Source organism: Sesamum indicum, linkage group LG9, assembly GCF_026168435.1.
Source record: "Sesamum indicum cultivar Baizhima isolate 11 linkage group LG9, ASM2616843v1, whole genome shotgun sequence".
In the NCBI taxonomy this organism is placed as follows: Eukaryota; Viridiplantae; Streptophyta; class Magnoliopsida; order Lamiales; family Pedaliaceae; genus Sesamum; species Sesamum indicum.
The window spans coordinates 18,673,215-18,700,357 of record NC_142665.1 but is presented as its reverse complement, the minus strand read 5'-3'; the positions used below and the strand labels follow the sequence as shown (position 1 = coordinate 18,700,357).

The 27,143-nt window shown below is 34.4% G+C and overlaps 5 protein-coding genes across 8 annotated transcripts; 1 reads left to right on the top strand and 4 right to left on the bottom strand.

Annotated features, from left to right (window-relative positions):
* Window positions 1–1,763: 1,763 nt before the first annotated feature.
* Window positions 1,764–6,031, top strand: LOC105178137 (uncharacterized). Of its 3 annotated transcripts, none has more exons than XM_020699031.2 (6): window positions 1,764–1,896; window positions 2,053–2,136; window positions 2,253–2,337; window positions 4,479–4,567; window positions 5,061–5,172; window positions 5,611–6,031. In XM_020699031.2, the coding sequence occupies exons 1-6, from the start codon at window positions 1,861–1,863 to the stop codon at window positions 5,832–5,834; spliced, it is 630 nt and encodes a 209-aa protein (XP_020554690.1). In that variant the 5' UTR covers window positions 1,764–1,860; the 3' UTR covers window positions 5,835–6,031. The 3 variants fall into 3 exon arrangements, with proteins under 3 accessions (XP_020554690.1, XP_011099814.1, XP_011099815.1); XM_011101512.3 differs by having other exon boundaries at window positions 1,779–1,896; window positions 2,050–2,136; XM_011101513.3 differs by lacking the exon at window positions 5,611–6,031 and adding an exon at window positions 5,337–5,609 and having other exon boundaries at window positions 1,779–1,896; window positions 2,050–2,136.
* Window positions 6,032–6,768: 737 nt separating this feature from the next.
* On the bottom strand, window positions 6,769–8,366 carry LOC105178138 (GDP-mannose 4,6 dehydratase 1). Its single transcript, XM_011101514.3, has one exon. It carries the CDS (start codon window positions 8,238–8,240, stop codon window positions 7,092–7,094), a length of 1,149 nt encoding a protein of 382 aa, XP_011099816.1. The 5' UTR covers window positions 8,241–8,366; the 3' UTR covers window positions 6,769–7,091.
* Window positions 8,367–11,897: 3,531 nt separating this feature from the next.
* On the bottom strand, window positions 11,898–15,108 carry LOC105178139 (peptidyl-prolyl cis-trans isomerase Pin1). The gene is made up of 2 exons (XM_011101515.3): window positions 14,640–15,108; window positions 11,898–12,353 (listed from the first exon to the last, which is right to left on the bottom strand). The coding sequence occupies exons 1-2, from the start codon at window positions 14,872–14,874 to the stop codon at window positions 12,229–12,231; spliced, it is 360 nt and encodes a 119-aa protein (XP_011099817.1). The 5' UTR covers window positions 14,875–15,108; the 3' UTR covers window positions 11,898–12,228.
* Window positions 15,109–17,244: 2,136 nt separating this feature from the next.
* MSRA5 (Peptide methionine sulfoxide reductase family protein) lies at window positions 17,245–20,564 on the bottom strand. 2 transcript variants are annotated; one of them, XM_011101517.3, is made up of 5 exons: window positions 20,195–20,563; window positions 18,383–18,495; window positions 18,160–18,304; window positions 17,599–17,770; window positions 17,245–17,494 (listed from the first exon to the last, which is right to left on the bottom strand). In XM_011101517.3, exons 1-5 carry the CDS (start codon window positions 20,471–20,473, stop codon window positions 17,475–17,477), a joined length of 729 nt encoding a protein of 242 aa, XP_011099819.1. In that variant the 5' UTR covers window positions 20,474–20,563; the 3' UTR covers window positions 17,245–17,474. The 2 variants fall into 2 exon arrangements, with proteins under 2 accessions (XP_011099819.1, XP_011099818.1); XM_011101516.3 differs by having other exon boundaries at window positions 17,245–17,770; window positions 20,195–20,564.
* A 2,566-nt stretch (window positions 20,565–23,130) lies between these two features.
* On the bottom strand, window positions 23,131–25,657 carry LOC110013194 (auxin-responsive protein SAUR50). The gene is made up of 2 exons (XM_088885235.1): window positions 23,930–25,657; window positions 23,131–23,584 (listed from the first exon to the last, which is right to left on the bottom strand). Exon 1 carries the CDS (start codon window positions 25,600–25,602, stop codon window positions 25,162–25,164), a length of 441 nt encoding a protein of 146 aa, XP_088741361.1. The 5' UTR covers window positions 25,603–25,657; the 3' UTR covers window positions 23,131–23,584; window positions 23,930–25,161.
* Between the last annotated feature and the right edge of the window lie 1,486 nt (window positions 25,658–27,143).

The window sequence follows — 27,143 nt, the reverse complement described above, 5'->3', positions numbered from 1 at the left end:
GTTGAAGGAGTTAATAGCAAGGAAACCCCGAGCTACCTTTGAACTATTGGTAAGGACCGAGAAATACATCAAAATCGAGATAACTACCGACCCCTATAAAAAGAAATACCAATGAGGAGGAAAAGATAACACCTTCAATAGGATAAGAAAGTAGAAGATGCCCAAAATAACTTAGCACACCACAAGCCATTGAAACGTCGCGTTGTAGTTCTTGCTATTGCAAAGTAGCAAGGTTTAGTCTATTGACCACCATAAATGAGAGAGAATATAAGAGGATGGAGTCTGATCGCTATTGCAGTTTTATGAAGACAAAAGATGCACCTCTTAAAATTGCTATCACTTAAAAGATGAAATAGAAAGTCTAATTCAAAAAGGGCAATTTAAAAAATTCATAGGTGACGACAACGAATAAAAAAAATTTAAAAAGATGAAATCATATAGAGACAACCCACCGACTGAAAAAATTGTTGGGACCATATCCTAAAGGCCAACCATACGAGTTTTATTCGAATAATTAAGGTTACCAATGCAGGAAGCAAAAACTAATGAGAAGGCAAAGAACAAAAGCTGTTTGTACTTAAAGGGTAGGAATAAATGATTATTTAGAATGAACAGACCTCCTTATGGTCATTATGTCATGGGATAAAAGTTGCGTATTTCAAAATCTTCTATCTTAAAGGTGAATAACATTTTTTATCTTTTATTGATGTACACAGACAAGCCTCTAATAAAAAATTGAACAACTTGACCCCTAAGGCAAATAAAAAAGGAGGGTTCATCGAGGGTCATAATACGAATCCCGAAGCTGAAAACATCTTCAACTCGAGAACTCAAACTGAATTCCCCAAATGGGTTAAGACCACAAATTTGCTCGAGGTACATAACAAAACATCACAAAGCTAAAAACCTTTTCAATTCGAGAACTCCTACAAAGTTCCCTCAAATGAATTGAGATCACAAGCTTTCGTCAAAATGCATAACACAACACCCCAATGCTATACCATGTATGTTGTGATTATAAGTATAGTTTTTGATTTTAAATTAACTTAAGATAAAAAGTTGCAAATTAAAATAGTCTATTTAATTTAGGGTAAATGCTATATGTGGTCTCTTAAATTTTTATTTAAAATCACTTTAGCTCCTCAAATTCATTTCTTGACTTTAGCATTCTTAAATTTAAATTTTTGTCTCAGTTTGGTCCCTCTGACCATTTTTCGCTGAAAATATAGTTGGTGTTTAACTTTTTTGAGGGTAAAAATTTATTGACCATTTTTACCCTCCAACGATTCAAAACCAGGCCACATTTTCGATAAAAAATGGTAAGAGAGATCAAATTGAGACAAAAATTAAAGTTTAAGGATGCTTAAATCAAGAAATGAACTTGAGGAATTAAAATGATTTTAAACGAAAACTTAATGGACCAAATATAGTATTTACCCTTAAATTAATCCATATTAATATAAAAAATAAAGGCCTTCTACGTTTACAAACAACCGTTAATGATACCATCCCACTAATTCTTAAACATGATAATTATATCCCTAATTAGATAATTTTAAAAAATAGTTGTAATTACTTTTTTTTTTTTTTCAAAAGTAACTCCACATCACTTCAAGACAACTACACAAATTTTTTTATTGTGTCGATAATACTTAAATTATTTTTTTTAATTATAATTTGTTGATTTCTAAATTATATTTGTTTATAATATATTTTAAAATATAAACAATTATTTATTAACAACTTCTAGTTTAAAAAAAAAAAAAAAACAGAGAATAGATATAATACACACAGGTGCGCCCCATTTCAACATCCATTCAGTAATTGAGTAATGAGGTGATCTAATGTGTGTCTGATTCCATGGGTGCTTCAGAATCATCTCTTACGGGCTCTCAGGTAAGCCCTAGCTCCTATGTCCATGGCCGCTACTTCTGTTTCCACTGCTAATTTCCTTTTAGTTTGCGTTCATCAACTATTCGTTCTGCTAATTCCCTTTCTGCGATTTCTGTGTGATTAATTCTTGTTATTATCTTTCTGTTTGTTTACAAGAAGAATCCGGAGGATGGGATCACCACTGTTTCGGAGCGTACACAGGGTTTAGAACCCATTTTGCAGAGGCTTCAATCCCTCGAAATTGTGAGATCCGGTTTACATTCATTTTGTACATTATTTCCAATTTTCGAGATTTCGTCCACTGATTAATTTTCATTAATTATGTAAATATTTGTGTATGTATATGTGTGCGTGAACAGACGAAGCCGCTACTTACATCAGCCCCTGCAGAGGGTAGCTTGACGGATATCCTTGTTCGAAAACCATCTTCTTCTTCAACTGCTGGTAAGTTTCTTTTTTGCTTCTTATTTTATCCCTGACTTATTTTTATGCTTTCTCTTGATGTGCTGATTTGAGCGCCCTTTTTCTATTTTTATTTGTATTTTCGGGATGAATTCATGTTCTTTCATTGGGCTAGTTTGTGAAGCTTGCAAATGCAGTAGCTGATGGTATTAGCTGGGGATGCCATAAGATTGTGTTCTACATAGGATGTTGAGAAACTTTATCCTAGTTATCAGAAAGATAGTTACTTAATCCAATAATAATATACTTTTAAGCTTTAAAGGCTGTTAATTTTTTGAATAATAAAGTTAAAAGGATTAATCTTGCATTCTCGTAGTAGCATTTGTCCGTACTATTGTGGCGAACCACAAGCCCCTGGGATTGCTGGATGTATTTAACTTCTTATTTAGTGCGCCTACATTTTCTTTGTTTTTTCTGTTTTGTGCTTGTTTGCATCCCTCCTTATTGCTTTACTCTCTTTACATCTTCTAAGTTTGCAGTCATGCAATTTCCAGCCCAACGAAAAATATCAAAGTTCATCCTTGATATACTCACACTCTCGGTAGGTTGCATTGGATAACATTAGTATTAGCTGCTACAGCTGGTTCACTGGAGTTCCATTCATTCAGAAGAAGTTTCTAAAGTTAGCAAGTCAATAAATTCTTGTGCAATTGGGGCTTCGGAGTACCTACTTGAGGAGAATAGTATTCACTGATTATACTAATATAAACTGTTTTCTCAAGAAGGTGCTTGATGCATTTAAGTTGTCTCATAAGTTATGTCAAACTTTTCTTGTTTATAAATGGGACAGTAGAAATCTTCCAGGATACATCTGATATTTCCCAAAATTATGGTATTTTAAGCTGGCTTATTGTGAGCTCATGCCTAAGAATGGGTACATCTGATGCTATTTATGTTGTTACTTGTTATTTAAAGTTCCGTCTCATGTCAGGGATTCCAATTCCGTGATGAATCTGAGGAAATTGACAGAAGGGATAACATAGTTGAGAAATTGTTCCCTGTGAATTTTGGACTTTTTAGAGCATTAGTTTATCTTCACTCCAACTATACAACCTCTGATCAGAATCAAGAGAATAACGTCAGTTAGCCCCTGTCATTTAGACTATTGAAATCAGTAAGGAGGTTCTTGGGCTTAGACTGATGCTTCAGATTGACAGCATTTGTGTCTCCATCATCGATTGAGTGACATATAAATGTATGTCATTCTTGATACACTATATCATATGACCAGGAACAGTTTAATAGGGAAGGTTGGAACTTCTGCATTCTCCATACATCATTGGTTGTGATAATGATGTCACTAATTGTATCTTATTTAAAGAAATTACCTCTTGTTTTAAAATATGTTGAAATATTGGCTCTTGCTGTAATTGGTTAGCCAATTGGACAAACAAGCTTTTGCTCGTATGTCTACACCTAGTTAGTCTGCTCAGGTTTCACATGACTATTTTTTGGATGAAGCTTTTGTCTAGAAATTTTTCAAATTTTAACCTTACTTGAAGTAAAGCTATTATGGGGATAAAAGAAAAAGGACAAATAAAAGAAGAATTTAGCATGATTCTTCTATGCTCCTCCCTCTCTCTCTCTCCCCTCACCCCTCAAACTGCCAGGTCCAAACCCAGCTTTTGCTTTCACTATCAAGAACAAATAGATCTTGCACCAAACATGGAGGTAAACTTGAATGCTATTTAATTTCTGTTTTGTATATAGGTGCAAGAGATGTTAATCTGGTGTGATCTATTGAATTAACAAGCGTAGGATAGAGGAAACCTGTCTCTTAAAACACAATCAAGTGGACAGTATCTCATCAATTTATAATTCAATTGATATCCCCAGATAATTTCTATTATTAGTTGACAATGTTTTGTTCTGAAAAAATACAGTAAATATTTGTTAGAGTTGTCAAAGTTTGGTAGATGTTCTATTGGAGGAGAAATGTAAATGCTACAGGTTCCATAGAAAAGGTAAACTGGGTGCTGGATAACTGTCTGTTACTGTGTTTCGTTTGTGTTCGAGTAGAATTTTTCTTGTTTCTTTTCCCATTAGTAGCTTTCTTTGTGGTAACAGACCCAGTAAAGCTAGTTGTTTGCCGAATATCTTATTTCTTGTTATGTTTGGACTAGGTACTGTAAACCCGAATGTGCTGCTGGAGCTCTTCTCAATGTACCGTGACTGGCAAGAGGAGAAGTCCCAAAAGATAAGTAAACGACAGGTTGGTCTTCCTTTATCATGCATTTATGTAGGGCCTGGTTATACACGTACACACGCACACTAGAAAAGCAAGTCAATATAGTTCTCGTGAATCTGTTTGATGCTATCATTTTCATGATATGGTTTTAAAGCTCATTATTCGCTTGTATTTATGGGCATGATGTGCACATATACCTAAATTACAATTACATTAAAACTTTGCAATAATCAATCTTAGGTGATAACCTAGTAGGTGAGTATCTTTGACAAGTGTATTCTCATCCTCTGGTGAGAGCTGACTCCTGATCACTGCATGATTCAGTAAATTTTTGTTCATTTGAACTTGCTTCGAAATGATGATGATAAATATTAACAGATAAAGCTTGATTTTCTCTGCAGAATTTCAAATCTCTTCCGCTCATTTGTTTGTTAGCTTGTCTTGCATCATTGGCGATCACCTAGACCGCTAAACAAATGGATAACATTTTTCTATATGACTTAAATCTTGTTTGCAGGAAGAGATTGAAAATAAAATAGAACTTGCAGATGCTTTGGCTGTCAAGCTTCTTCAACGCTTCAATTACTCAGTCTCAGCAATGAAGTCCACATCTAATCATCTATCAGAAGGTACCTGATGCATCCTAGAAGTATTTTGGAAATTCAATATTGGTGCATGATAGGTTATTATTAGCTGTTTTATCTATTCTACTTGGCATTATCTTGTTCATTAATTAAGCTGAAAATAATAATATATTCTCATATAAAACTTTAATCCTAGTTACATTTGGCAGGTGTCATGAACAGATATGTCGGATCTGGCTAATGCAATTGCATGCCATGTGAAAAGATCTTCTTAATGAAAACAGAAACCTTTTGTATGATCTCATTGTGAATTTGTAAATGATTAATGCATCTCATGATATTATGTAAGAACTTCCATATATCTGGTATGTTTCTTCAAGAAACAATGTATTACATACTGGAGAAGAAAATTTGTATACATTATGCTTGGGATGGACCCTCCAGTAATTTTTACTGAGTGATGACCATCTTCATATTGCACAGTCCATGCCTTGCAAGTGGAACTCGGAGAGTTAAAAGGGAGATTGACTGAGGTCATTAGCAATTGTGATGCGTTATGCAAAAGAATTGTTAATGAGGGACCAGAATCACTACGATCTACAGTCAGGCCGTTAACTGCAGCTTCCACTGATCAAAAGATTGTCTCTGTCTTACCCTCTTTGCCTTCGACTGCAGACCAGGATCAACAACCACAGCCAGAAAGTTAGGGTTTCTTTTCTTTACCTTGGTTTTTGTACATTCTCTTAAAATTGCAATTAGGTAGAGTTAGAAGCTGGCTATGCTAAACAACCTGGTCATACCCACTTGTATTCATCTGAGAAAGGATTTATTTTCCTGTCTCGTGTATTGACAACTTGCTACATAATCCCACTAATTCCAAAGGATACATTTATATGATCGTCTATTAGATGTTCCATTTTTAGACAGGATGCCTGAATATGCATATGACTCTCTTACAAGTGCGCTATCCTACAACTTAAGGCCATTACATTGAAAGAACAACACTGTAAGACGTGCATTCAAAGTCTGGTTCAGTTTTCATATGACCCGCTCTTCAGTTTTTGCAGGAAATGCTGCCTGTATTTAACTATGTAGAAATTTAGACAAAACTCGTGCGAATTTAGCTCACCCGAATATTGATTTGTGCCCAAATGTCTGGGAGAATAACTGTTTGATGCACCGTTAGAGTGGGTTTTCTACACTGGAAAGGACAAAGTGAAAAGCGTGAATGTCGTCAACTGCTAGAACCTGAGCCCCACCTGACCTCTTTTTTCCTGGCCTCACTTTGTTACTGAAGTATCACCGACAGAATGTGAAGTTGAACTGAAAGCTAGCTACCCCATTGATGGCATTTAATCCAGATCTGAACATCTTAATTCTGAAACCAGATGATCCATTTAATGCTGGTGGACTATTCAGTTCTGGGTTGCAAGTATGGTCCTCTTGCCGACACAAGGTTATTCAACATTGTCCATCAATAATAGGTCTAACAATTTGGGTAACTAGCTAGATTATAACTGAACATATGAACTTGTAAATATCTGCCAAGATAGCCCCGTCCCACCTCTGAAGATTGCTGCTAGTTTTAGAAACAAAGTGAGCCCCAGCACCTAGTTTATATCATTAGACCGAAACAAGACATCAAAGGGCATTTCAAAACCCTGGAAATTTGAGTAGATTGAAATCAATGGGACGGCTCAAGATCCCAAGAACTACAACTCATAAAGTACATAAAATCCTTGATCTGAAATTATATACTATACTTTAACAAAAAAGACTACCACAATACTATCAACCAATGTGATTGAAAAACCACCACATTCTTTACTGCTTCTATAGACTCAAATTCTTGTTATAGGATCAAGCTCCCATTACTAATAATTGAATCAAGTTTCATCAAATAGGGGAAAGGAATTAATTTTCAAAGTACTCAAACGATCACTCAAAACGGCATGAAAATTTCTTCAGGGCTGCTGCTGGGCGTCCATATAGCCTGCATCAACAAGCACCTTTTCCCTCTTGGCCAGTTCAATATCCTCATCCACCATCATCTTCACCAGTTGCTCAAACCCGACTCTCGGTTTCCAGCCCAGCACTTTCTTCGCCTTGCTTGCGTCTCCTTTCAGATTATCCACCTCTGCCGGCCTGAAATAACGCTTATCAATCACTACATGATCCCTCCAATTCAGCCCCACGTACCCGAACGCCACTGCCAAGAACTCCTCCACAGTGTGCGAATCCTCTGTCGCCACCACATAATCGTCCGGCTTCTCCTGCTGCAGCATCAACCACATTGCCTCCACGTAGTCCCCCGCGAAACCCCAGTCCCTGGATGCCTGCAAATTCCCCAGGAATAGCTTGCTCTGGAGCCCGATCTTGATCCGACCCACAGCCCGGGTTATCTTCCGGGTCACGAAATTCTCACCTCTACGAGGGGACTCATGGTTAAACAAAATCCCGTTGCAGGCGAAAAGGCCGTAGGCCTCGCGGTAATTTACAGTGTACCAATGGGCAGCGCATTTGGAGACGGCGTACGGCGAGCGAGGGTGGAAGGGGGTGGTCTCGGACTGGGGCGGGGGCGTCGATCCGAACATCTCGGATGATCCGGCCTGGTAGTATTTTATGTGGGAGCGGCCAGAGGCGGAAACGTGGGAGCGAACAGCCTCTAGGAGGCGGAGGGCGCCGGTGGCGACGACGTCGGCGGTGTAATCAGGGATCTCGAAGGAGACAGCGACATGGGACTGGGCGGCGAGGTTATAAACCTCGTCGGGTTGAATGGTATCCAGCCAACGGCGGAGGGAGGAAGCGTCGGTGAGATCGGCGTAGTGGAGCTTCATCCGGGCCTTGTGGGCGTTGTGGGGGTCGATATAGATGTGATTAATGCGCTGAGTGTTGAAGTTGGAGGATCGACGGATGAGGCCGTGGACCTCGTAGCCTTTGTTTAGCAAGAATTCGGTGAGATAGGAGCCGTCTTGGCCCGTGATGCCGGTGATCAGGGCGATCTTGCGGGCGGGTTGGAGAGTGCGGGGTGGGTTCTGGGTGCCATTTACGGCGGCGGTATCAGATTCAGATCTGGAGGTGGTGGAGTCATTGTTGGCGGCGGCGGTGGCCATTGGGAGAAACTGGAGGGAACGGAGGAGTGGAGGTGTAAATGTTGGAAATTGGGGAAATGGACTGGAAATTTATTGACGGGGAGAATGGGTGGGGAGTCGGAGTGGGGGAAGCATAGGCCCAGTTTTTCTTGTTTTACTGATATTTTAACTGGTGAGAGTAAAAGCAGAATTTCTGATTTGTTTTTCTGGTTTTTGACCCGGACCATATCCGAATGAGATGGATTTCGGACCAAATTATCGGGTTCGGAAAGGAATTTTTATTCTATGATCCGATTGGAGTCCAGACGGGTTTCGAATTTTATTCAAGTACTTCATCTAATAATGTATTTAAGATAGTAATAATCCAACAAGATTATTATTATTACTGTCTTGATTATTAGTTTTCTTACTAGTATATTCTACAATCCACATTCAGAATAATAATAATAATTTTGTTGGATTTGTCATCATCTTGAATTGTTCTCCCCACCTCTAAATTATCTTTGAAAATATTTTTCTTTTTATGTTTTAATCCAACAATACTAGATGAAAATCTCGAAGATCATAATAATTGCACTCCCCGAATTACTTTGCAAATATTTTTCTTCTATATTTCGACCCTACAACACTAGATGAAGTAGTTGAGCAAGTCACTTTTAAAAAATAAATGCAATAATAGTGTTCAGTTCAGTATGAAGTAAAAAAAACGTAACTAGATTATGGTATAATTTGAAATTAATATTTTGTTATGATTATACTGTTTTAACTTATATATATTATATTTGTCTTCTTACGAATACAAAAATATTAATAGAGCATTTTTTCAAAATAATTTATACTGTAAAATGAAGGGTAGAATTGAAAGTTTACTTTATATTTTGAGTAAAATGCAGATGGGGACATATGGGGTCATTTACACTTTGTCCTTCAATCCTTTCTTTTTTCTACACTTCTTTGCCCAACTTTTTCATTTTGTTGCACTTTGTATTTTTCGTAGAATAATGACAGAATATTTCATCCATGTGTGTTCACGCGAATGAGAGGGATTTTGGGATTGGTAAGATTATAAAGGTTAAAATGCAAACACCCCCCAATGTATGGGGTTATTTGCAACTTGGCCCCAAATTTTTTTACAAAATGAAATACAAATTAAATTCAAAATAATTGAAAAATTTTGGGGAAAAGTTCTGAAATAGAGAAAAATGGAGGAAATTTCTAGAAAATTTAATATTTGAACTGCAGATAAACAACTTCACATTACAAGCCAAATGTAACGTTGACACCAGTTCACACATATGCCTGATGATGGCGCCGACAGAAATACACACGATTCTTTTTTCTTTCTTTCTTGGGTTTGAGTTTGCCGAGTGTATTGGGTATTATTGTGAAGTTGCACTCACAATTTTTTTATTTGGTTGTTGAAGTTTAATTTCTTCATTTGGGTCAATGAGTTTTTCTTGTTTTCTTATCTGTTTTTTTTAATCATCTTTGTAATGTTCAGCTGATTTTGTGATTGTGTTGAAGTTATTTGATAGTGAATGGAAGTTTAAAGTTCTTTTGTTCAGCTAAGGGATTTCATACACATGATGTTTCAAATACTTCATGGCTTTTTAGTTTGATTTTGGCTTGTAATGTTAAATTTTTTATCTGCAAATTAAAATTTTTTGGATTTTTTTCTTCATTTTTCGTAATTTTTTTTTATTTTTGCCTATTTTTTTAACAGGTTGGAGGACAAAGTGCAAATGACCTCATACGTTGGGGGAGGGGGGTGTCTGCATTTAATCCTTATAATTTTACGAATTTCTATATCACCCTCAGGCGCGTGAACACATGTTGATTTCCATATTCTGTCATTATTCTCTGAAAATACAAAGTACAACAAAATCAAAAGGTTGGGTGGAAAAATTTAAAAAAAAAAAATGATTGGGGGAAAAGCGCAAATGATCCCATACGTCAGGGGGTTGTCTCCATGTTACCCTAATATTTTTGTTGACATCAATATTTTCTGTCAAATCCTAACGAAAGATGTATAATTGTAGATAGACAATTCTCTAACTGTAAGTATACTTTTAAAAGTTATTTAAAAAAATTATAATTTTATATTTTTAAAAGGAATCTAAGTATAATTTAAACCCTAATTTTAGATCTAAAGAATTCCAAATCCTTCTATTCTAAATTTGAATTATGTTTTATTGAATTTTCAAATTTTTATAATATGAAGTCAGTTTGAAATTATTTTTTTAAATTCTTTCAAATTTGTCAATTCAAATGTATGATTGGTGAACTCAAAATATCACAAAATTATACATAAGTGGAGAATCATGTGATGTAGGTAATAAGTGATGCATGGGAAGGATAGTCTGAGCAACAGTGGCACATGAGTGCTGCTTGGCAAGGAATGGAGTCTCAGCAACACACATGCCACACCATAAATTCAATTTCTTTATTCATAGTGTGAATAAATAGGGGGGCCTCCTTCTATTTATTGCACTTGTTAGATTCTTGGACATGTTTGGTCTATGTGTCTTCCTGTTTAGTATTAGGATAGAGTACATTGATTTTTGGGATAATTATATTTCATTTTCTTTTTTTGAGATGTGATGTATTTATATATAAATCTTCATATAGTTTGAAAAATTATATTTAGCACCCCATAAGATTTGTTTCTGTCGAATAAAAAAGTCTTATGTTATTAAAAATTCACTAAATTTGTTGATATTAACAAAAATATTGAATGAAAATTGATATCTACTTTTAATTGACTAAAATGACTTATTATATGTTAAGCAATTCTTTTCAAATGAAACTACCCTTATAAATGTGAAGATATACCTCCTCACGTGCATTAATGTGTGAAGATGTATGAAGATAATTTGATACTATTCTCGTATGGAACTTACTGATTTAGACACCCAAATGTTACAATTAGGACCTACCAAATATTCTTATGGACGAGCTTTGTAAGTGCAAGTTAACAAAAACAAACTTGACGACCTGATACAAAGCTCGAGGATACAAACACAAAATCACCGTACTTGAACGATGACTTAAACCACATAAAGAAGTCAAATTCAAACTGGATATTTTTCAAGAGCTTATTACAAGTTGATAAGTTATACACTACAACACAAAATTTTTAAAGAAGACTTAATATTGAGAACGTAAAAGTTTCGACCAACTTGTTTGTTGCTAAAGGGTCCGATATCAGTTCAAGATTGCCTGAACTTGATGACTGCATTACCTGAAGTTAGTGAACAGACAAAACATCCACAAAATGATTATCCTGATTCTGGACAAATTCACCCGCGGGCATACTCATTGTTAACACAATGACCAGCAATTTATCTAGAAGTACTTATATTTGCTTAAAAATACAAGAACCGACCTCTCTCATTCCCTCAATTTCTTTTAATTTTCACTGAAGTTCAGTCTTTAACGATTGATGATCTTGAAAAACAGAAATGTCGTGCATACCCACAGACTACTGCCTGCCAGAATTGGAACTTATGTATAACAGATTGAACACTAAAAAGTTTGCTACTCCGCAAGAAGTAAAAAGCTGAATTAGTCGTGTGGTGGATATTAGAAACTTAGAAGCCGGAAAGCCAAGCTGAAACTGAACTAGAAGCTAATAATACAAAGTAAGCTAAGTTAGGGGATAAATAAGAACGAGAACCATACACGCAAACTGTGAAGCCTTCACTGGAAGAATCATAAGCAAAAAGATAGGAGTTCGTGCACAAGGGCACAAGGAAAAAGGCAGATAGACTGGCATCACACAAAAGAATGTCTATGCAGAGAGATGCCATGATCGAATGCTTTTGTACATAAATTGCAGAATAGAAGGTTTAAAATGTGAGCTATTCGGAGCAAAGAGGAGTTGCAAATCTTTAGATATTTTGGCTATAAGCAATACAGAATCAAGAACCTATTGCTCCCAATTAAAAGGAGAAGCTCTCCCTTCTGCTTAATATGTCAAATTTTGCATCCAGCGAAGTTGAATAGGCAGTTAACCTGTTCTCATGATGATATGAACTCCACTGTCAGTATCCACTATGTCACTTATCTCCCCAAGCTTTAGTGCGAATGTTGCTTCTTCAAAAGGCTTCTGCATCTGACCCCTTCCAAATGAACCTGCACCCAGTTTGCACATTGTAAGAAATAGATGCAGTAAAGTCAGTCAACAATTGCAACAATTTTCTCGACCTAAAGCTTAGGCTATTTTGATAATTCGTGACAACTCAAACAAAGCCCGTGCAGCACCAAGTTGCACTTCAGCAGGCAATTGATGTTCCAAACCTCCATCATCAATTGACAGAAACAAATGCAATAATTGGAAGGTACAGAATTTATTAATCGCACAGGAACTGCAGGAGATGTTTTATATCCGTTTTCTAGTTTACTCATCATTTACATAGTTAGTATTAAGGTAATTTCCACTTGCCAAAAAGAAAACACCTACCAAAAAGTTACTAAGGACAAACGAAAGCAAGAAATCAATAGCATGTAGACATATCTTCATCTCGCTGAGACTCCATCCAAGTACCGTGCAACTGAAATAATATGACATCATCTGAGACTATGCCACAACCTCCAAAATCAATTTTCTGCCCCATCAAGGAGTATGATAGATGTCACAGTTATACCAAATTAGCTAGGACTTAGCTCCTTTGAACAATGTAAGGAAGACTCCATGCTAAATGTTATGTTCCTTGCCCTACTCCCAAGCATTTGTTGTTTGGAACAAATCCAAGAACAATTATATTACCATCACAGTTGTCCTTTTTCGATTCAAATTTTGAACTGGCAATAGTATTCTTCACTTCTAATTAAATCCCTTCTGGTTTGGTAATGATAGCTATTAAGTAATAAAAAGTGCATATGAATGATGATGCTCCAAAAATTTAGAGAAATAATCAGGGGAAGATGTTAATGTATAGAACATAGAGCTTAGGTAAAGGCCTTCAACGGATGCTGCAATGTCAAGGTCAGAAAATATGCATGAGCTGAATTAGAAAAATCTAACAGATGAAAGCTAAGATATTCTAACAAAGACGGGCTAAAATCAAACATGAGTGCTAAGATATCCTAACAAAGACAGGGGCTACAAACTCAGAATAGCATTAAGGAACGTGCTATTGTAGTTTAACACACTAAGCACAAGTCCAGGGAGCCTCACAAGATTGAAATATAGAGTATAATACTATAACTGAAGCTAGTATGTTCCTTAGTAAATTATACATCATAAAGCGCAATAAAAGTCTCAACATATGACACATATGCACAAAATGTATCTCCCTCTCAATCGAAGTTAAAAAATAAAACAAAATAAAATAATCTATCTTTGCAATTTGAATAGCCACATAACTTAAACTAGTGTTCATAAACTAAAGATTCTTGGGTATCTTATGTACCCTTAGAAGTAGCTGTCAAAACTCAAAAGTTCTTTTAGTAATATGATATTATTTGACGAAAATATGTAATTCTAGGAAATAGGAATGGTTATGAACATCTCAAAAAGGAGGTAAGTATGTTCAGTTTGGGATGGAGGGAGTACAACATATTCTATCACAAGTCTGCTAAATGTACAACTCTGGAACCCCCCACCTACAGATTCACATTGCAGTCAAAACAGATCTTCATACAGGTTTTACATGATTTCTTCAGCTTCACACTTGTACAAAGCTGAGTTACTGAGTCAATATATATATACATGTAAGGAGGTAAATGTATGAATACTAATAATGTTATATCTTCTTTTGTTTGTGTGTGTGATTTCTTCCCAAAAGGAAACACTAAGAGCTAAGTTGTTTACTCAGTGATGCAAAAGCCAGTGAATGGTATAGCCACAAGGACCAGTCACTCTAATAAAGTAATGTACGCAAATCTCATTTCATACAAATTTAACACTAGAGTGCTCTCCATAGGTACCAAAGTTTGTGACCTAATGCTTCAGATTAGAGACACAATTGACATGCTGGCCTATTATCATTCAACCTAGAACTCCCTCATGCTCATGAATTTAAACATGTATGTATATATAACAGTTCTCCCAACTCAATTCCGGTAAGCATTTACAGCGAGCAGGTCTGGTGGACAAGTGTACGCACCAATCCACACAAGTACAAACATCTAGCGGATAGAACTGCATCTTGAGGAAGGGAACAACACTTTCTTTACAATTCATCAGCAGGATTCAGTTAGCTTCAATCTTCTATAAAGAAACCTTAAGAAACCATAAACACACTAAGTATCTTTAATTTACTTTTCAACTGCTTAATCCCCTGTGAAATTTTTCTCACAGCTCGACTTTCTCATGAGGCGGGAAAATGAATCCAACAAAATCACAAAACCCCACGTACTAATAAAGTGAAATCGTCGGAGGGTTAGGGATGCAGATTAAAGAAATCGGAGACGGACCGAGATCGCCGCCGCGCTTGGCGGAGCTGCAGTGAGAGTTCTGGGAAGCGAGGTCCTTGAAGGAAGCATCGCCGGATAGGATATCGCAGCGCAGGGCCTGGAGCTGCGCAACGGCTTCTTCGCGGGTGGTGGCGGAGATGACGCGGCCGTCGGGATCCTTCCAGGACGACTTGCGGCGTGAGCCCTGGTGCTTAATCAGAATGTGGGAAGCCCTCACCTTCTCCGACGATGACATTTTCGTCTTCTTGCTACTGCTGCTTTGCCTGTGTTTGTGGTGGTGGTGGTTGTCGGCCTGATCCGCCGACTTCTTCCTCTTGCGATCGGACTCTATTTTTGCTGATTGAGGGCTTTAGCTACTGTTCTTTCAGTGAGATCGGCGTAGAAGATGGAATCTAATTTTTATATCTGTTTTGCGTAGTAAATGAAAACAAGTCGCCAAAGTAGCTGCCGGCTTCTATATGCATAACGCTATTTATATGTAATATATGTACACGATATAGTGTGAGCACCAAATACACTATATATATCTATATCTATATTATATATAACTGCGATTATAATATCACAACATCAATTTTTTGTTATGCCGATAACGCGTTAAGTTGATTTTCTTTCTTGCTTTCTTTTTTTTAAAAAAATATAATGTATTTTTTTATTTATAAAATATTTTAAAATATAAAACATTATTTATATTATGCACATAGTAACAACGTGCCACAACAGTTAGTATATAGTTATGGTTGCTCGCAATATAACAAGAATCTTGATGATAAGGAGAAAAAAGAATTTTGTGAAAAGAAAAAATTATAATAAATAGGAAGAAGTAAGGTAAGAGAGAAACATGGAGTGGTAGGTAGTTAAGACGAAAAAATATTGAAATTTTTAATTTGACCAAATTTTTTTAAAGGAAATAAACGAAATAAAGGATAATTATTTTAATTGATGAGAAAATTTTTTAGTAATTATCTAATATTAATATTAAAATAAAATTAATTAGTTAGAAGTTACGCATATTAAAATTTTACAAAGCATTTTTAATTCAGTAAGATTGATATCTTTTACTTAAAATTTTATGATCCTTATTTTTTAATTTTTTTATTTTTAAAATTTAGATTAGTATTTTATATATTATTTGTACGCTATTTCGTTCTAAATTTAATTGTCCCCTTGTAAGTTAATTTTTTCTTAAAATGTTTAAAATCTCTTTTAACAAATTAATTACATAAAAAATATTATTTTCTTATTTTTTTCTTTTTATTTGAATATATCTATGATTGTCTAAGTATTTTATTGGTATTAAGACTACGAAATAGTATTTTCTTTATAGAATTTTATTCTTTTATAACTAATTTGATTTATTATAAAAAATAGATTACTTAAGTAAGGGTATAATTATCTTTTTACAATGACAAACAAACACTTATAAGTTATATTTTTATATATAGTATAGATGAAATATTTTTAATTAATTGATTTCTTCCAAAAATAGTTACTTTCAAATAATAACATTTTGTCCTACAAAATATTAGAGGTTTGGTCGTGAGATTTATTAAATCCACAAACTTCATTAATTGATTTTGTCCTATAAAATTAATCAAGGACCAAATCAATTAATTTCACACTCCTTCTTGAGCTTGTTTAATCTAATTAAATTCCTTACACAATTAATTTATTATTATTAAATTAATTGAGTTCAAGAACTATAAACTAGTTTACTTTAATATTTCTACATGCTTAATCCAACACTTGAATTACATGATTTGTCAAATTTAATTGATCATGTTAGTTAAATTGTATCTCTAAATGAAGGTGGTGAACCTTTAGACAATGAATACCATGCAAGTAAGATTCTTTCGTCAATTATCTCCTGATAAGTCCAAGACATGGATAGTGAATCTAAACCTTATAGGCCCAATAACTATGCATCCCATCTTTTATATTTCTTGATTATAAATGGTCAACCTAAAAACCCTTGTTGTGATACTTTGGCCAAGAATATCAATCACAAATATCAAAAGAGCATAGGAGATCTCTTGCCTTATTAGGTCAAGTTGATGATTTCTTGACGTGCCACTCATTGATCTTCATATTGGATGGGTGCCCAAAATATCCCCTTTATGATCACCTAAATGACCAGAAGATAAATCAAAGTACAAGAAATTCAATACAAAATGACTGTAGTGCCTCATGTTATGAGGAATAATCTAGCATTATCATATCAGGAAATTCTACTTTCGATATTATCACTATTTTATAGGTAAAATTTTATCAAAATCGTATTTAGGACGCGTGTTGCACACACCATACTGTAAAGGGGTGTTTTACTTTTATTTTAAAAAAAAGCCAAAGAGATAAATTGAGAATTTTTTTCACAAAAGCGCATTTCCACCTTCGAATAACACAGTAGGGCAAGGATGCATTTTGCCATCATATTATTATGCCGTTTCCTGGGAAAGCGAAAGGCGAAAGATTTTTCACTCGTCCTTTCTCAAAGAAATTCAGTGTGAATGAAAGTCATATATCCGTATTTTACAATTCTAAAGGTAAAATCTCTCTCTCTGAGGCGCTAGTAGCTTAAATATATGGAAAAAAGATAATCAGTCAGTGAAAGCACAAAAAGAGTTGATAAATTCAGCTATTAATTTTTCATATTACATTCTCAATGAGCAGTCTCGTGTCATATAAAAGAATTACAAACGGTAAAGTTGACACAAGAACACTAAATCCACGAAACCACCTGGAGTCCAGCATCAGAGACACTACACACCTGAATTAGCAGGCTCAGTTCCAAAGGGCTTTTCTGCACTATTCCGCTGTGAACAAATGGATCTCTAATCAAGAGAGGGTTCTGTCAGCTGGTAGATATCGGCCCAAATTAGCGCACAAAATGGCTTGTAAAGTTGTGTATCAACTAGGATATGCAGAAAGTCAAATTAAATCTCCCTTAGGATCGGCCAACCTTTTCTTATAATGTCATCGATCTTAGCATCAATCTGCCTCTGCATCCTAGGTGGACAAAGCTCTGCAGCATATCCATTAAGCTTTGTTGCCAGGGTAGACTGCTCAAGCTCCTCTTCTGGCAAGTTTCCAATCAATTGAAGAAGAAAAGGGTTCCGTTTAAGCTCAAATTTCTACAAGTGGGAGCAGGGGTTGTCAGCCAATGATAAAAAAAAATGTTGAAACCAGTTGAGCTCTGAAGGAAGCCAATATAAATATAGATGTTTAAGAAAATAAAGATTTGAGCTCCACATATGTCCTCTACTAAGTAAGAAGCTGATTTCTCTTTTTGATAGTTTGCTCTGTTGGTTGTGAAAGCAATAAAAAACTTGCATTACGAGATGAATTAAGAGAATATGGAAAGTGTGACATTTTGAAGTGCATGGTTAAAAAGGGCTAACTAAGATCAGAGGAACTTCAGGCACCCTTGTTTTACACTTATGCAAATCCCATTGACTAATTAAGTTATAACTCAGACTAGCTCCATGCTTCCATGCAGAAGATAAGGTTAAGAACAACAAACCTGATGTTCAGGCTCTGCAGGATAAAACGTTCCTAGCTGTTGAATTTGAGTGGTGACAACACTGGTCTTTGACCGTGTTTGCTCCCTTTCTTTGCTGAGAGCAGCCGACCTGGTTTCTTCAGTTCCATTTGTGAAGATTATAGACCTGCTCTAGGTGAAATGATTTACCATGTCAGAGAGGCTTCTTTCTTGGTGTATAAGTGCTTCAGGTGAAAACTGGTACCTGTATTGATTTCCAACATCAGGACCTTGCCCAAATACTTGCCTAGAATCATGACTAGTCCAAAAGACATCAAGTAGTTCTCTGAAACTAATAATCCTGGGATTATATTCTATCTGCACAGAATTAATGGAACCACATGAGATATGTATATTAGTTTCATGTAAGGGCAGCAGAAAAGTAGAACAAGAGAAGAACTCAAGTAAGATGTAATTTTTCCACTGAAAACATTTAAACGTAGAATACCGTGCAACTATAGGAATACATGTTAGCCAATCAGCCATGGGTTTAAGCAATTGGATGATGATTGTGGAAGGCAAGTTTCTTGGGTGTGGAAGCTATTCAAACATTTAAACTCCATGAATAATAAGATTGACACCTAGTTAAACTCCTTCGGTCATTCAGTAAGACAACCTAAATTTATTGCGCTCAATAATAGGCCAAGCATGCGCCACGAAGACCAAGTAATAATTTGAAAGTTGCAAATATATGCATTTGAAATCACTTGTATAAATTAGACACACCTCTCTATTGGTTGTTCAGGGTAAAAGATGAATAAGATGCACATCGAAATAGGCCTCAATCCCATTGTTAAGATTTAAAGCAAAACCACAGTGGGATAGGGTCGAAATGCTTTGTACAGAAAATAAAACGGAATCTTTTTGGATTTCTACTGAAAGATCAGAGGCTGCAAGATTAACAGGCTGTTAGGCTCAGCAGTTGGGGCTCCCAAAATAATGGTGGAACTTATGCATTGGTTTCTAAAGACATTTGGAACTTAAATCTGGATTTAGAATTAGTCTACTTCATTTGTAGAATGTTTGTCAACCTAAATCAGAATCAGTACTGGATTGTCCAAAAAATACTGAGCATTTTGGAAGACCTGCAAAATGGAGCTTTTACAGGGAGCATTCTGTTGCAACATTAATACATTGAATATAACAAACTATCAAGAAATTTTCTATATCAAAGCACACTGAATATATATGTGAAAAACAAATGGATTCTTTTGGGTGATTTAAATCCAGAATCTTTTAGTTGCAGAGTTTTGGAGCGTCAATTTTGTTATTAGGCCAAAGCCTCACTAGCCAAAAATGGAGCTATTGGCCAACCTTAATCATCAAACATTTTCTTTTTCTTAAAATGAATCATTGCAAAATACATTTTGTTGAAATCAATTCTTGTCACCATAGGCTCAGTCTTACCATAGGCTTGACAAAACTTAGAGAAATTAACAGAAAATTGCAATAATTTCCTTTTTGTTTGGGTAAAAACATGCGGAATGCATGTTCAGAGTGATGTTTATGAGTTCAATGTAAACTTGTGAAGCTCACAACCATGAAATTGAGATTCAAGGAGAAACAAGTGAGTCGGCTACTTCAGTGCAACGACGAATTGATCAATTGTACATATTCAACACAATCCAGGAAAAGTATTGTTTCCAATGCGTCCTCTAGATTTGTGCTAAATCATCATACATCTCCAAAATCCTAAGTGCACATACTCCCGTCATATCACAGTGCCGCTCAGCCACCTCAATAAAAACATTCTTTTAACGGAATCAATGTATGATTCACCTATTACTCAGATTAACCACACTTCACATAATTCCCCTGCTTCAAGGACCACGTTAACTCTAAATTTAGTAGCCCAATTGAAAGAAAAACACAGAGTAATCACATATAATCTTCTCAATAATCATTTAGACATTATCACAAACTACGAACAGAAGACACCACCAGCACTAAAAAACTCGTAAGAAAAACACAAAGTAGAACCCCAAAAACAAAAAAAATTGAAAGGAAAGGGTAAAACCTGCACACACTCAGCGTGATCACCTAAGCTTCGGTACTCCGGGTTAGGTCTGGATCCACCAGAATAACCTGCGGCTGTCCGTACGACGCCGTCCAAGCATCCAAACGCAGCCTCAGACCTCCAAAAGCTGCCGAGGGCGAAAACCGCAGTTCTGAGTGGCTGCTCAGATAAGGCATTCACGTTTCCTGAGATCCGATCCGGAAATCTGATGCTCAGAGCTGGGCTTGCCGCCCAAGAAATAATAACAGTCACGAGCAAAACTGAAGCAGTCAGCTTCATCTTTCACACAGGAAAAATGTGGAAGATATGAATTTTCATAGATATAGAAACTACAGAAGAAAAGAGGAGAGGTAAAATTGCCAGATAGCCTCTCAAAACACGTTTCTTGTCCATATATGTTTCTTTTACCATTTGAATGCAAATTATTGTTCAAAAATTCGAAGTATTCGTGATAACTTTGGGTTTCAAAATTAGAAGCTGTTGCTTCATTATTTCATTCTGTTAGGTTTTCATCCAATTTTTGTAGTGAGCTTATCAAAATGCCCTTTGGATTGTAAAGTATAATTTTATATTTTTTTAAAATACTTTTATGAACTAATATTTCCTCTAGATTATTTATTTTATTCACTCTCAATTTTTTTTTTATATTTTTTCAAATACTTTTTATTTTTTTAAAAAAATCAACAATAGTAAAATAGTAATATCCACTTCACCGTCTAGGGGCCACATAATTATTTTCTATTTGAGACTTGAGAGAAGTATTTGTAATTTTTCAAACAATAAGGAGATATTCATAATTATGCGAAACCTCAGAGGAAGTAAGTAGTTGTTATTTACCCTTTTATGTTTAGATGCTGCTAGGCGTGGATCTGCTCTCCACTAAAGACTATCATCCAACAGGGATATCCTGTCTCAAGAGGTGATAATGTTCTAGTGCATTTTGCCCATTTATGGTATAAGATTTTTTTTCCTGATGAATAGTAACTTTGAACATGGAAATCTTTCATGTGCTATGAACCAAGCAAAGAAGGTAGGTCAAGGATGTAATTTTGGTGTTCTTAACATATGCCAAGGGAGTTGGGGATATAATGTTGAGTGTAGTTATTTATTAATAAATGTTAGGGTTATTTACACTTAAACTTTCAAAATTACACTTTTTTAAAAGAAGTTTTCAAATTATATTTACCTCCCCTTCAAAAATTAATTGTTTAAATCTAATCTGCTTTCGTTAGAGTTTGAACAAAAAATATTGACATTAGCAGAAAAAAAATTAGATAAGTTTTCAATTTTATTCCTCATTTAATATTTTTCATATAATAATTTTGTACTTATAAAAGAAAAATTATAATGAAGTTAGCATCACTCCATGTATATATATATTACTTTAATCAATTATAAATATAAAAAATATATAATAAAAATATTAAATGAGGGTTAATGTTAAAACTTTATATATATATATATATATATTTCTTTTATTGACGTTGGCACTTTTTGTTCAAATTATAATCGAAGAGAGTCAGGTATAGATGGAGAATTTTCAAAAAGAATGTAAGTATAATTTCAAAAATATTTTAAAAAAGTTTAAATTTTATTTTTTTTTGAGGGGTTTAAGTGTAATTAACCCTAAATATTATGCACTTTTGGTTGTAGGAATCCCATGCTTTTCCTAAATCCATGATTTTGTGTCTTGTTTGTGTTGAAGTAAGGAATAGGAGTAGCTAATATCTTGCTTATGATGCTACCTCTTAGTAGATGTTCAACTGTTCTATTTTTTATTTCATGGACCATCCTTTAGTTCAAAATCACCCAAGCCATTTGTGGTTCCAAAATTGAAAAGAATAAGTCTACCTGAGTAGGATAAATATTTGGTGTACCAAGAGTGTGTTTTCTCTTGTATTTTTTTATTAGAAAGTTAGGTAGCCAAAGGACCGTATCTTCATGGTACGCATAGCTGACAAGTTCACGTAAACTTCACTTATTCTCTAGTACTATGGACCCTCGCTAGATGGCTATTTATGGTAACGGGTACCCTTTCAATTAAGGGATTAATTGAGGGTGGTTAACTAATCGTGATTATTAATCTAGTCCAAATTAGTTGTCAAATAAATTATAAATACGATACAGCCCAATCTAACTGAAGGTGAACTTAAAGGGTCACATAAAATTTTTTAACAAAATGGTACCAATATTGTAAGGTATCCTAAATTATGGTACCAAAAGTACAATTTTCTCGTTTCTTGCCCGCCCTTTCTGCCTGATTTAACAGCTTCACGCTTCTTGCCTTTTGAAATCTAACTGCAGTTATCAAAAATACAAAAGAATTCTATTTTTTAGTATTATTTCAAGCTATTTTGAAAAATATGGTACCAATATTGCAAAGTATCATAATTTTATTATGGTATCAAAAATACAATTTATTTTGTTTGTAAATTTCTGTGTAGATTTAGAAAATAGAATACAATCATCCGCTAAACATTACGTAGGTATACATATGAGGGCCACTTTTTTTTTTATTCCCTTTCGACTTTTAGATATTCTACATATTTTTTTGTGCACTTGTAACGACTTGAGCCATTTTTTTTATTTCTATTAATTGATTAATTAATTAATACTTATTATTTTGAGTTTTATAATATTTAAAATTTTTATAATAAAAATATCTTAATATTAAATTAATTTTTAATAACTAATAAAATTAAGAATTACATACAAATAAAAAAATGTATTCAAGTATTGGCTTCATTATTTTGACGTCTGCGATCCTGTCTTAACACATTATTTTGATGCGATGGAGCTTGATTTTGTTGTGATTGGATACGAATTTGTTGTCTTGCCTGTGCTTGGGGCCAGTCCATCTCATTAGGAATTTTGGTAGTTTGTTGTCGACCCGGACGAGTAGTGGTGCATATAGTAGTATCGTGGACCAATTAAAATTTTGGAACATCCCAATACTCTTTTGCCATCAAAGGTTGGAAATACATAGAATATGTCATTATGTAAGGCATTGGCGCAGCGTTAAGCTTATATGCAGCGGATACCTATTGAGCATGAGAACAATCGATTCCAAACTGGCTCTATTTGCCACATGAACACCCTCGTTTGGCAATTTTGACAACGTGAGTGTTGCATCCCTACCCATGATATCATTTTGTAACCATTGAGCTTGACTGTTCGAACTGATTAAATCTATTTACCACATGCTCTACAAAATGTTCGAACCAACGTTTGAATAACTTATATGCATAGTCTGTCCGTGGTTGGTTGTTGTTTGACATTGCACTATTTTGTTTACCGCCATTCAGGGCTCATGGGAGCAATAGACGACATTCCTGACTTTGTTCCTCCTCGCGGTGTGTATCGACTTTGCTTGCGGCGTGTGTGTTCAAACTTCAACAATAGTTTTAAGAACGTACAATTGAAAGATATTTGTTAAAAAGTTGGGTTAGAATATCAAATTAGAAAATATAATCGCAATATGGACGAGATACAAAGTATAAAAACGGAAAGTTACTACTATCTGGACCAAATTGAGAAAGAAAAGTAGACAGCTTCTCATGATGGCGGATGGTGGTGCTATATTTTGACAAGAAAGTTAAAGTTAATGAAAGGACCAAAATGGCATTGATTACTATATTTGAGGACAAAAAATCATTTATCCTAATTATATTATTTCATTTAAGAAAACTCTATAACTTCAAAAATAATATTCGAATTTGTCCAATAAATACTTACCATAGACTGGAGTGAAATCCAACGCATACTTGTTGCGCTTTGCCATCGTCCATGTACAAATTTTGAAAAAGAACCATAGCCCTCCAACAGCAACCGCATCCAAATCCGAACTTAAGCGGTAATTTAGGGTTCTAAAATTAGGGGTTTTGCTCAAAAGGGAATACTTGGAAAGAAATTTTAAGTAAAACGGGGGAATAGTGATTTTTGTCTTCAAAAAATACAACATTAAACATACAATATTTATATATAAAAAGATATGATTCGACAATAAACAATGATTTTTGTCTCTCAAACCCAACACCAAACTTACACCACTTATTTTAAAATATTTTTAAATTACCTCAAAACACAAATCCAAACATATCATCTATTTTCAGCACATACTTATTTATCACTATTTTCGCTCTCTATCTCTAAAACACAAAACAAAACACTAAAACCATAAATCCAAACACTAGTGGAGTTTTGCTTTTTATTGAGTTTTGTCTGAGAAATAAAAACATGATTGGATTGGATTAGTAAATTTTATGATATGATATGTTTTCTTATGAAATGATGTCATAAAATAAAAATATATCTGAAATTGTATTTTTATTATAGTTTTTGTACGAAATATGTGGTAGAATGAAAATATGTTTTTATAGCATGTTTTGTGATAGTTTATTTTACAAAAACTTGATATTTTATACTCGTTTTTATATGAAAAGATGCGATAGACGGGCCTCTTTGGAGTTTGTCGTTCAGTTCCTCAAAAAATATTCAATCAAATATGATCGTGGAATTTGAAATCATATAAATGTCTCCCCTAGTACTAATTCTTTGGTTTCGCAAATATTACAATCACAACTTGGAAAAAGGTAATATTAATTGGTGCAAAAATATTTGTACGTACCAAAAATAAAAATATTGTATGGTTCGTACGTTCATATATAGTAAGAATATATATAGCTCTAAAGTAACAAGAAAATAAAGATTTATCACCGCCATAAGGGATGTACTGATAATTTCGAAACTTAAAGGGATGATTTAGCAATTAAGCTAAATTCAAAGGAAATGGATGTAATTATTTGAAAAATTAATAGCACGCCTCATGCTCATACTAAGAAATCAAGAATTCAACTCAGTCGATTAGATAGAGACATAGATAGTCTGCATTGATATATATACTAAATTACTCTATATAGATTAATGATCAATTACTCTGAAAATTCAGATAAACTCCAACCAGCTACTCATCTCATCATGGAGATCAAAAAGCAGAAATCTTGTTCATCACAAGGGAGAGTTATCCCCATGTCATGGTGAAATCCAAACTCTTCTTCTGCTCTTTGCAGCAAGTTTTGAAACTCGGGATTCGCCAAAAACGTTATAGGAACGACGTATCTACTCCTGTTCTTGCCCACGTACACTGCAAAATGCCCTTTAGGCACGTCGTGCTTCTTGCCAAACGTCGGACACTTCTTGAGGATTTGCTTGAGGGCTGCTGAATTCGGAGGCGTACCGTTGTTCTTGTTCGTGTTCCTTATAGCCATTGCTTCGTTTTTTGGTGGAAAACAAAGGAATGAGATGAAGTTATATATAAGGTGTTGGGGAAGAATTAAAGTGGAGTAGAGGGTATTTATAGATGGAATGTAGTATGGAGAGAAATGAGATTTTTGCAACAACATGAACATGTGGATGGTGGGGGCAAAGAACTGATTGTTGCATGGATGTTTTTGCAGAAGTCACTTAAAGAAGAAAAAAGGGTTTCATTCTCCAATGGGAATTTGCCCTACTTTGTTACCCCTCCTAAGGACATTAGGACCACTACTACTATTCCCAATTTTTGGCTCTAATTAACACCCCAACCCCTAAGAAACCAAGAAAAGGTACAAACATTTCATTTTCTATCACATATTAACTCTTAATTACTTTAAAATTATAATCTGATTTGATTGCATTATATATATATGTCAATATTCATTGATGGGGAATACTCAATTTTGCGTCCCATAAGTTATATTTGTCGCGATTTTAGTCCCATGTTTTTTAACTCATGACCACATTGCATTCCATAACTTCAAAAAGTTTATAAATTTAGTCCCAACTAAACCGTAACTCTTTTAATTTTTTTTTTTATAAAAAAATCACGTGCATTGCACGAGACCCGTTAAATCTTGAAGGATATATTTTGTTGATTTTTCCATCAAATTAAATAGAATTAGGGTTTTGGGGCTAAAAATTATAAATATTTTTGAAGTTATAGAATGCAATGTGAATTCAGAGTCGACATGATAAAATCATAAAGGGATTGACTTATGTAACGTAAAAATATAATTTTTTCCCTCATTGATATCATACCAATATAATACTAAAAAATGTAAGAAGATCCATACCGACAAAAAGAATAGAAAAGAGAAAGAAACACATACACATAAGGAGACAACTTTCTCGTACTTAGTCTTGTGTTATAACTCATGCATACATGTCGCGTTATTATTCATTAAATGTCATATATATTTAAATAAAAAAATAATTTGGTAAGTATGAAGGTGTAATTAGTTGACTGGATAATGTGCATTTTTAGTGGTACGTTAAAATGTAAGGTCCGTAACAAATTAAAGGTTGAACAATGGGTCATTAGTTGGCTGCAAGTACATTCATCAATTTAATTTTGGCACGTATCTTTAAAGTCGTGATAGCGACATGGAAAATTTTAATTCATCAAATTAAATTATTTAAATAATATGCAATACACTTATGTTATAATTAATATAATTACTATACTACAAAAAAATGACTCAATAGCTATTGAAAAAAAATAGTGTCGGACTAAGTAGTAAGTATGAATTTTTTTTTAAACAAATCATGAGATGAATAGTTGTGCAATTAATTTCTCCATAATTGTTTGTGGAATTTAATTATGAATCTTCAGTCGTAATAATAATAATTTGTCTATATTAATTATACATGTTAGTTCGTTATAAATTGTTATTTAATATGTTTATTGAAATTTAATACAATTGTATACTATCTATTTATTTAAAAAAAAAAAGAAAATAAAATTACATGGTCACATATGAATTGTGAGTTTCGACTATCTTATAAAATTCTTCACTTTTTTTTATATTTCATAGAAAATGTGAAAATTGATTCATGGGTTAGACCCGTTCAAAAAGCTGAAAACTGTCTTGTTATTTCCCTACAACTCCGAACTCGTGCTTTTGCCATATTT